General features: G+C 39.3%; 1 protein-coding gene across 1 annotated transcript; it reads right to left on the bottom strand.

Moving 5' to 3' along the window:
* Positions 1-3,321: 3,321 nt before the first annotated feature.
* LOC126381476 (uncharacterized) lies at positions 3,322-10,921 on the bottom strand. The gene is made up of 2 exons (XM_050030959.1): positions 10,430-10,921; positions 3,322-5,199 (listed from the first exon to the last, which is right to left on the bottom strand). The coding sequence occupies exons 1-2, from the start codon at positions 10,447-10,449 to the stop codon at positions 3,456-3,458; spliced, it is 1,764 nt and encodes a 587-aa protein (XP_049886916.1). The 5' UTR covers positions 10,450-10,921; the 3' UTR covers positions 3,322-3,455.
* Between the last annotated feature and the right edge of the window lie 828 nt (positions 10,922-11,749).

Here is an 11,749-nt window from a genome sequence, read left to right as displayed (position 1 = left end):
ATGTTCCAGGACTTGGGTCCTCGTGGCTCGAAACAAGTGGTGATGCAGTGTTTGTCGCCGTGTTGCCTAGTTTGTTTTCAGTTGAGGTTGTTGAACCCATGCTGATGTGGGTACTCGCTGACGTAGATGTAGGTGCACGCGCGGGGTCGCCGCGCACAGTCGGTAGAGGTACCCTCCGTTGGTTTTTTGAAAAATATGAAAATGAAAATGAAAATATTTTTATTTCACTTAACCAAGTAAATTCTAAGTTAGGGTTGATGACTCCTTTTAAGCATCAATTTTTTGAAGCCGGTAATATCGGTTTCTTTGTCAGTAACGATGTTTTTTTACTCACACTTTGGGCAAAGGATTTGCGTTCCTGTACGCTCACTGTCACTAAGGAGGTTCTGGGAGAGTCGGCGTCGCCTGTCATCGGGTGATTGTTGCTGCAGTGACATTTTGTGCAAATGAACTTTTGCTGGTCTTGACTCACTATTTTGTCTTCAAGCTTCTTTAACTCCGTCAGAACACTTGTGATTTTAATGTCAATCGGTGCTAAGAACTTGCTTATAACTTTTTCTAACGATTCGATCGTTGATTTAGCCATTTTACGAAGGATTTAAAATTTGTTGTGCGTAGCACACCTCTCGCCACTCGCGGTTAATCTCAATTGACGATAGTTGTAGGTTTATTGCAGGTAGTTGATGAAAATAATCATGTACGTACCGCTCGACGCCTATCTGCCCGTAAAGGGAAAACAGGTTCTATTCTAGTCCAGTTGAACAATGAGTTCTCTAAGATGCAATGGATTAATGCGGGGCGTGCTGCTAATCTCGTTGCTTCTAGTGTACTCCCGGATTTGAGCGGAGAAGCTGCTTCCGTGGTGGTACATGTACGTGAAGCACTGACTGGAAGGACCAAATATCTACTAGCAAAAACTAAGGCTGAGCTCAAGGACACAAGTAAATTTAAGTTTGTTTGGGCTAAACATGGTAAAGTGTTTGCCAGAAAATCTGAAAAAGAAAGGATTTTCTTGATCAGAAGCGAGAATGACATCCAGTGCCTTGCTGCCTGAAAAGGAACACCTTCTTATTAACTTAGACATCAAACTTTAATTTTGTGCAATGGAAGATCAAATTTTTGATAGCTTCGTAACAGAAATATCAGATTGTGTCGATATTAACCTCTTTGCAAGCCATTTGCCTAATAAGAAATGTAATAGTGTAATTTGTGTTCATATTAATATAAATTCACTGGTAAAATATTTTAGTGAGTTAGAACAGATAGTATATTCATATAAAACTTCGGTAATAGACGTAATATGTGTAACGGAAGTTAATATCTCCAATACAATAAGTAACTTTTTCAGCTTGCAGGGCTATATTATGCACACACTACTCAGAAAAAATCGGAAAGGCGGCGGTATCGTTGTTTACGTTCACAAGAAACACAAATTCTGCCAGTTAAAATCTACAACAACGAACTTTGAGTGCCTCAAAGGTAACTTAGAAACCCCGTCGAACTATAAGGTAGCTTTGTGTGTCGTGTATAGGCCTCCAAGTAGCAGGAAACACTTGTTTATTTAGCGTTAGGAGTAGGTGTACTCGCTAATATAGTGCGACGTTGACGGCGGGTTGAAATAAAATTCCGTTATAACGATCACACACTAAAAGTTTATTGCACACAATACAAGACACGGCACAATAGGCAAAAGCACAGAAGGAAAGTAAGAGAACAACTAGAAGAGTTAAGCACAGAAAGATAGACAAGCATAAAATATTACGAGCGTAAGCGCGAGAGATCTACTTTGCATACAAAGCGTCATGCACATTCGACAGCGGTGTAGCATAGACTGGTTCGCTGCAGCGGCCGGCGCGCGCGCGCCGCGCTAGTCTTAGATAGACGTCTTACTTTCAAGGCCCATATCAAACGTGTGCGCGATCGCGCCGCGTTTGTAATGGGCCGTCTTCATTGTCTCCTTAACAAGCGAAGTAAATTGTCCCTTAGGAATAAGGTGAAAATCTACACGACTTGCATCCGTCCGATCATGACCTATGCAGGGGTAGTTTTCGCTCATGCGAGTCCCTCTCAAATCCACCGTCTACAGGTAATACAAAATCGTTTCATGCGGAAAGCCACGGGAGCTCCGTGGTTCCTTCGCAATGAAAATCTGCACATTGACCTAGGTCTGCCAACCATTGCCCAATGGCTCAAATTAGCTTCCAAACGTTTTTTCGATTCTGCTCCGCACCACCCGAATCCCCTGGTAGTTGCGGCTTCCGAATACATCCCGCTTAGGGACGGTACTGAAAAGTATCGGCATCCGAAGGACGTAATATACGATCCCGACGACCCGATGACTCTAGCCATAGAGGCAGCCAATCAGCTCGCGACACCAAACACTTCAGGACCCCGATACCGACCCCGCCGGCGTGGTCGACGATTTCCCTCATTCAGCGCTTATCGCTATCGACCCACTAGGGTCGATTAATTCTTTCAAATATTTTTCCTCTCAGACGACGCCCTGAGCCGAGGTTCGCGCCCAACTGGGCACCCTCAGGCCTGTTGTCTTAAACGTTGTACCGGGTGAGAGCCTTCAGCGCTCCCCATTTGTCCGGCCAAGTAGTTAATGCCATCTGCGGCAAATCTACAATAAGTCACGTCAAAAAAAAATAAAAAAAAATGCATTCTTATCAGTCACCTGTCGTTCAGATGTCTGCGGAGCGGGCGGTGGCGGAGGGGCAGGCGATTTAGCCGGACCGGTTTCATTCGACGCAATGACGCAGTCGGTAGGCACACTCGACGCGCTCGGGACCGGCTGCGATGACACACGAGACGGCGCGCGTGTATATATCGTGGCCATATCATAGAATTGATCATTTCATGAAATGATCGACCATTTCATGAAATGGTCGTATTTCATGAAATAGAACAACATTCGTTGGCCACATCATGATGTGGTTTGGCCAGATCAATGAACACAAAACGTTTAACGATATGACCAACTAAATGCATGATTACTTCATGATATGGCCAAACGTTAGCGATCATATCGTAAAATAGTAACATTATCCACCGGTAGTGGCGCTGGTGTCGCTTTGTTTATGTTTTGCATAATGGCGGCGGACAATAATTATTCTTGTGTGAACGCGAATAATACGAATAATAATGAGCAAATACAAGATAAAAGTGCATTGAAGCAATGTTTTGACACTAAAGTGAAAAGAAAAACTCGTATTAACAGTAGTCAAGTTTCGGGAGCGCGGGACACTATTTTTAAAAAGAAACTAATGAATTTGAATTAGTTAAATGTATATTAAAATAAAACTTAAAGTACGGCGAGACATGTGCACAGAGTCGGATGCGCTACATGAATGATTTTAATGCTAACTTAAAGTTCTAGCTAAATCTAAGAGGAAAGCGTGGGAGTCAGGCCACCGCGGTGGTCTGTCTACAGAATGTGCTGACATGCTGTTCTAGGCAGCATGCACTGTCACCGTTCTTCGGGCTAGGGGTGGCATAACTCCTCCCTCCTCAAGCACGAAATCATCCGACGATTTTGAGTCTTGGTGATTTCGTGTAAAATTGAAAACTTTAAATTTCCATATAATAATAGTAATGATACTTATAATTAAGATTACATAAAGGAATATAGTAGCTAAGCTCACACTACGAGTGTCTATTATTTCACTTTCACTGATATCACTGTTAAACCTTTCACTGTTTAATACGTTAGAGAGATGCTTCAAGTTATCCAAAGACACGCCTTTAATGTCCACCTTAGATAATTCCGTGGTAACGTTCGTCTTCAGGAAGTCGGGCTTAGGTAAACCAATTACGGGTGTAACCTTGAAATGGAAATCGGCAGCAATGGACCTCCGGCGGTTTAATTTAAAGTTCTCTATGTAGAGTTCGCAGTCTTCAGCATTGGAAATAAGGTAAGTACCCTGAATCTGTCTTTTGATTGTGTCGTCATTACATTTTTCAGTAAGTATTTGGCTGCTCCTGGTGTAGACAATCCAATTGGCAGGATCGATCCTCTGGATCTTGATATCTTCCACGTGGACAGGGTAAACTCTGCAGAGGGTGAGATTAGAATGAAACCGCATCAGCTGCTCAACACAGGTTCGTTCAGGATAAATAACCTGGTCATTCTCCTTGCACAGGAACTGTCCCGGGGCTAGCTCGTCGCAGGGACTGTTGATGGGGTGGTATTTCGGACCTTTCGCCAAAAGGTAAGGATATTTAGGAATTATAACATAGGTAAGGTTTGTTGATGGCTTAAACATGGGTAATGAATAAATTTTAAAATAATTATAAATATTTCCATCTATTAAAGGAATTTCTAAAATGAACGTAATCTGATTTTCTTTCATATATGACTTAACAACTATAGTTTTTTCAATTTTTATCAAGTTATTTAGGTTTACAGGATATACTAAATTATCATACTTGGCTACAGATTCCAGTATTTTGAGAAACTCATCTGAATTTATGATGGATTGGTGTAACACTGAGACTTTACTCAAGGCTAAAACAGTTTCAATTTCACTAATAGTCAAGTATATAGTTCTGAAGTTTCCAATGAACAGTTTGAACAAGCTTAACATATATGTATTATAAACGGAGTTATTTTCTTTCGATGCTATGTATTTAACAATTTTTTCTATACGTTTAAGACGTTCGTCTAATATTAACGTGTTATTATGTAATGTCTCGGTGCTATTTATTAAACCATCTAACATTTTAGATACAATAATTAATTTCTTTTCTGTATGTATTTGATTGCCTTTAAGTTCAGAGATCAATTTGTCATATTTAATCGCGTCTTCATGGTCTAGATTCCCTGTGACTACTTTTATTAAAGAACCAAGAGGGTTTAGGATGCCTCTCTTAAATCTGCTAGACGGAACAAGTTGCCTGAATTTGTTAATGGTTATATTATACAAATCATACGCGTGTAACCTTATATTATAAAACTCATGTGAAAAAGGTTTATTAACATCTACCAATTTATCAAACTCTAAAAACTTATTAACGTTAAATTTAAGGGTTTCCTTTATATCATTCAAATCTAAAACTTTAATAACTGTCCATTTATCTTCTTGTCGATATGCTTGTCCCAACTTGACAGGCAATATCCCGGGGTTGTCCTTAATGTTTTGAAGTTGAAGGCTGTGGCTCATCTGAAGGTACAGAACCATCAGGCTTAAGCACCACCTGTGGAGGACGTTTAACATTTTTAATTGGAATCCTTGTTTCCTTGGCGCCTCTTTGTACGGGTACGACATTTCTATCTGTTGGACCTATTACCTTTACCTTTTGATACCGGGCCTTATCTTTACTTTTTCGTGTGTTAATATCTTTACTGAATATAATGTCGCCTACTTCTAAATTTGGTACAGCTTCGCCACCTTTCTGTTTCCTAATTTTTTCCTTCTTTTCTAACATGTCCTTACTAATGTAATTGTATAAATATTTCATGCGCTTGTGATGATCTTTTAGCAATTGTTGGGTATATGTTTTTTCAAAATTTATATCAAACGCCTGATTAACACTGGTGTGACCGAAAACTATTTCAAAGGGTGCGAGGCCTGTCGTAGAATGAATGGTGTTATTATAAGCTAGAATAGAATAAGTCATTATGGAGGCTGCATCAGTATATTTTTGGTCATATTTGGCAAGACGGTAAATTTCTATTAAGGTCGAATGAAATCGTTCTACTATGCCTGTCGAATTTGGATTGTTTGGCGTAGTAATGTGAAGTTCAATTTTATGTAGGGCCATAAACTCTTTCATTAACTCGTTATTAAATTCAGTCCCTGGATCACTAGATATTTTTTTTGGAATTCCATAAAAGGTAAAATACTTCATTAGAGCACGTACAACTTCGGGAGTGGAACGATTTGATATTTCGATCGCTTGACCTAATCTACTAAAAGCATCAACAAGTGTTAGGTAGTAGACTCCTTCAATACAGAAAAGGTCTATAAATAGCTCTTGAAATGGCGAATTTTGAGTCTGCGTAAGTTGTAATACGGGTTTAAGAGGTTTTCTATCATATTTCATTTTCCTGCACGCTTCGCAAGCGTTGATGACTGCTGCTGTTATCTCCATCATATTTTCCCAATAGTAGTTTCTTCGTATCCGGACTGCAGTTTCTTTGATACCACGATGGCACGTTGCTCCTTCATGGTATTTGGCGATGATTGCTCTCTGTTCTCTCTCATCTTCCACATAAATCACTCTTTCAGTGCATTCATAGAAGTCAACCGATCCCTTCTTGAACAATTCTATAATAATTTTCGAAAAATCCCTTCTGTGTGTCTCCTTTTCAAAGTAAATGAAATATTTAATATTTGGCCTGATGTATTCCTTCAGAAATTTCTTTATTAACTCGTCATTGTTTGTGGGTAAAAAGATTTCTAAAATTTTTTGCTTTTTGTTAGACAGATTTTTTACTTGGAGTTCGTTCCTAAACCACTGGTAGACTAAAATTTGGTTTGGCTTTGTATCAATCGCCTCGTGTAGAATAGGAATACCATGGGATTCGAGTTCTGTTCCCGAATGAGCTGTTTCAGTTGAACTTTTGTCAGAGACAATAGGATAGTCCATTTCTTCAATGTCGGATATTGTCATAGTAGCCGATGAGTCAGAAATAGTTATGGTGCCAGAATTATCCTTTTCTTTTCCTAACTGAGCCACTCTGTCATCAATTTCTTTCATAAATGATTTTAGGTCATCGTCAACGTTAACCACCATGGATTCTCGGTCATTGTCATCGTCAGAGTCTAAAGCATTAATCTTTATGCGAGAGAGAGCATCAGCGTTTGTGTTTTGCTTTCCGCTCTTATGGATAACCTCAAAGTCGTACTCTTGGAGTCGTAGTCTCCAGCGAGTCAACTTGCTATTCGGATCTTTAAGTGAATAGAGCCATGCAAGTGGTCTATGGTCTGTATAAATACGAAATTTATGACCATAAAGATATGGCCTAAAATGTTTTACGGCCCAAATTATGGCTAGTAGCTCTCGCTCTATTGTGCTGTATCGTGTTTCAGTGTCGCTTAATGTTCTACTAGCGTACGCAATAGGTTGGTCTTGTCCTATGGGGCCCTGTGAAAGTACAGCGCCTAAAGCTACTGCAGAAGCGTCTGTCGTAAGTATGTACGGTTTAGTAGGATCTGGAAACTGTAACAAAGGTGCACTCGTAAGGAGCTCTTTACATTTCTCGAAAGCTTCAATATATTTCTGATCAATTGTAATTCTGTTTCGCTTTTTTAAACACGCTGTTAATGGTTGTGTCAATTTTGCAAAGTCTTTAATAAATCGTCGATAGTATCCCACTAAGCCTAAAAAGCTTTTGATTTCAGTGGTCGTTTTGGGGAGAGGATAATTTTGAATTGCTGTGATTTTATCATTATTGGGTCTTAGTCCGTCTTTTGTTATAGTATGTCCCAAATAAAGCACTTCTTTTCTCAGGAACTCAGATTTATCGAGCTGAACCTTGAGATTAGTCTTTCGCAGTCTGTCAAATACAGTTCGTAATTTGTCCAAGTGTTCCTGTAAGCTGGCCGAAAATATAATTATATCATCCAAATACACCAAACAATGGATGCCTTGTAACCCGCGTAACACATTGTCCATTGCTCTTTGAAAAGTTGCTGGAGCGGTTTTAAGTCCAAAAGGCATGCGGAGGAACTCATAGTGGCCAAATTGCGTACTGAAAGCTGTTTTTTGCCTGTCCTCCTCATTCACTTCAATCTGGTGGTACCCACTAGCAAGATCTAGTGTAGTGAAGTAAGAACTCTTTCCAAGTTTGTCAAAGATATCGTTTATATTCGGCAAGGGGTATTTGTCATCGACTGTCAAGTCATTTAAACGTCTGTAGTCTATAACCATCCTATATTTTATCTCACCTGAGGCGTCTCGTTTTTTGGGCACTAAATGTACCGGGGAACTCCAAGGAGAGTGGGATTCGCGTATAACATTGTCCTGTAAAAGTTTTTCAACTTGTCTTTTAATTTCTTCAGATTGGAAAGGAGGTTGTCTATAAGGTCTTGTATAAACTGGGTCTTCATTTTTTGTACGTATAAAGTGCTTAACTTGACTAGAAAATGACAGTGGCAGTTGATCGCTGTAGAATATATCTTTATATTCTTTGCATAGACGAACAATACAGTCACGTTCTTCAGTACTCATATGGTCCAGTCTTAGTTTTGTCAAATTTTGTAAAAGTATGCTGTCATAGTAAATGTCACTGGTGCGTGTCTCGTCGCTTGTAAAATTTACGTCATTATCAATTGTTTTATATTCTGCTGTCGGAAATGGGGCTGTTACAACAATGTCAATTCCCTTTTCTAAGGTGTTCTGAATAACCGTGGTGGCGTAACCCTTGTTGCAGGTTACTAGAGCATCAGGCATTCGCACACCATCACAAAATTTTGTATGATTTAAAATGGCTTGCCCTGAGTATAAGTCAGTAGGCACTTTTACTCTCATTTCAGCTCGTGGGGGAAGATTTATTACGTACTCGGTAAAATTGTGAACAATAGGGATGTCTGTGGTTTTCGTTTTCAGTACTGCATTTTTAAGGTCAATAATGGCTTCAATTTTTGTCAATAAGTCATTACCAATTAGACCGTCATATCTCGGGTCTACTTCATACAGATAAAATTTATGAAGGTCAGTGGTATTAAAAGTTGGTGTTAGGGGAATATGAATAACCTCATTATGTCTTGAGCTGGCATGCGTGCTTACGACTTCAAACGGTTCGTGAATAACTAGTGGCAAAAAGTACTGGTAGGCCTTTTGAGGGCTTAAGAACGAACGGGTGCTACCGGTGTCGATCATAAGCTTTGCGTTAATTTCCGGTAAATAAATGTACGGTAATTTTAATTTGACGTCACAATTTATTTCTATAATTTGTCTTTCCCTACTGAGGCCCGTATGTAAAAATTTTCAACATGCTGCTCGTTTGACTCCTCCGCTCCATGGAGAGTACGAGTCGTATCTAGTGGCTCCGCCTTATCATTGCATTGATAAGAGTAGTCTTGCGTGGGCGCATCGCATTCATACGTATCGAAGGCATACGGATAGTGATCCGCCTGGCTGGGATAACTCTCCGTGTAAGTGTCAAAACATTCGATCGGATGCTCATTGTATAATTCTGTTTCATTTACACGAAAACCTTGGCCTGTTTTTTGTGGAGCGGTACGCATGGAAACATCATTAGTAAAATTTTTGGAATAAAAATTTGGCTGTGGAGGTCTAATAGTTTGTTGCTGTCCAAACTGCTGGGGCCGCATCGCTGGTAGTTGTTGTAGGCCTTGAGGTGGTCTATACCCAAAGGGGGTGGGTTGGATAGGGCGATAACCAAATTGTTGGTTGTTTTGCTGTAGGTTTGGTCGGTAACCAAACTGCTGATATTGATTTTGTAAGTTTGGTCGATAGCCAAACTGCTGGTTACTTTGTTGAGGGGGTCCGAACTGTCGGTTAACAGGTATACCAAACTTAAAATTGGTTTGAGTATTGTTAGGAATGTTTCCTATGTATTTAGCAAATCCTTGGTTTTGAGGGATATTTGGATGAGATATATTAGAAGGAAATTTAAAGGGCACTGCTGGTACTTGAGGCTTATTCGTTTTATTTTTACGCTGATATTGTTCGTGGAAATCCACTTCCTCGAGCACTACACTTAGGGCGTCCTCTAATGTTTCAGGTGATTTTAATCGGACAATGCGTAGCATCTCCTCGGGCAAGTTAAATAGAAAAACATTTAAAGCTAATCTGTTGTAAATCGTGATTTTGCTTTGCCGCATATTCTCGTCATCTATTATATTAACTTTAGCTATAAGGTTTGCTCTAATCGATTGAACATGGTTACAAAATTCATGATAGGATTGGTTTGGTTTGATTTTTAAACCTTCTAATTGCATAGCTATACTCTCTTCGGTTCTAGGATCACCGAAATGCTGAATCAATAGCGTTTTGAATTCATCCCATGTACGGATGTCCTCTCGCTCACTGATAAGGGCCGCTGCATTATCAGTAAGACGGCTGGTAATGGTATGCATAATATAAGCATTCTGAGCATCGCTCCCTCTAAATTTTTCAATAACATATTCGCACTTACGAATAAATAAATTCAGGTGTCTTTTGTCTCCGTTAAATAGGGGTATAATTTTTGAAAATTCACTCGGAATCAAATTGACCTCCGCCATTTTAAAACACAATCAAATCAATTATATCACACAAAATCTTAAATCTAGCATGCACACACCTTATCTATAATCTTAATGTAATTAATGTAACTATTTAAATATAAAATAAGAACGATTTTGAGTTCTATATTTTTAGTAAAAAAATCAGAGTACGTATCACTGAGAGAAGTCCGATCTCAGATTAATATTGGAACAAAGATAAGCGAAGGAAGGCGAAAAGTCGTACTCACCAACCCCCGGCTGCTTCCATGTCCTTAGTGTCCTGTCGCCTTAGAACACTCAGTGTGTCCCGTAAGTGTGACAAAATTTATTTGGTTCGCAGGATCCGGTCCGACGCTTTACTGCACTGGTACAGTTTTTACACACGACGATATTGAGTCCAAAAACCGCACGTAGGGCGAGTTCGAGCCCTATAAGCAGCACACGCACGGTAACGACACGGATCCTACCGGCTGCGCCAGTCAAGTTTCGGGAGCGCGGGACACTATTTTTAAAAAGAAACTAATGAATTTGAATTAGTTAAATGTATATTAAAATAAAACTTAAAGTACGGCGAGACATGTGCACAGAGTCGGATGCGCTACATGAATGATTTTAATGCTAACTTAAAGTTCTAGCTAAATCTAAGAGGAAAGCGTGGGAGTCAGGCCACCGCGGTGGTCTGTCTACAGAATGTGCTGACATGCTGTTCTAGGCAGCATGCACTGTCACCGTTCTTCGGGCTAGGGGTGGCATAACTCAGTAGACAGCAACTTTATTTTTATTTTTAGGTTATATGGCAAATAATGAAGGTCGAGTGACCACGCTACGTAAATCAATGGACTATTATTGGATTTCAAAATATGATATAATTAAAACTGCGAATGAAGAGATATTAATTTTAAAAAAGAAAAATATAGACGATCCTACTGTCCGTAAAGTTTCTTTTTTTGACGTGACTTATTGTAGATATGCCGCAGATGGCATTAACTACTTGAAATAGGATTCTATTAAAACGCATAAATGTTTTTGTCATAATTTAAATTATCATAATCCTTTTTTTATAATTTTTACAAGGCATAACAGTAGGTTAGGGTGCGGCGGGGGTGGCCCTTGGGCCACCCCTACGCCGCCAGTATGTTTATAATAAATAATAATAATACTGAATGATGACCAATGGCATGAAATAATGTCAAAATATATGACGACGACTTCAAAGCGAGATGCAGTTACGGCGTATATGTCAACTACATCAACACTCCGTTAATCGAAAACGACTTTTTAATTTTTAATTGACTTTTAAACATTTTTGTACTTTGTACTAGAGTAATACATTATTTCCTATCTTATTTCGCGTTTTTATTACACCACTTATCATGGACACCCTACATTAATGATATGGCCAAACGTGGATGGAAATATCATTAAACGCTGACGTTTCAACGATATGGTCAGTTGAAGTTGGCCATTTCATGAAATACGACCATTTCATGAAATGGTCGATCATTTCATGAAATGGTCAATTCTATGATCTGGCCACGACATATATACCTTAGTTGATGAATCACTAG

This window comes from Pectinophora gossypiella, unplaced genomic scaffold, assembly GCF_024362695.1.
Source record: "Pectinophora gossypiella unplaced genomic scaffold, ilPecGoss1.1 Pgos_56, whole genome shotgun sequence".
NCBI classification, from domain to species: Eukaryota; Metazoa; Arthropoda; class Insecta; order Lepidoptera; family Gelechiidae; genus Pectinophora; species Pectinophora gossypiella.
The sequence above is the reverse complement of the archived record's forward strand: the minus strand, read 5'-3'. Positions and strand labels throughout refer to the sequence as shown.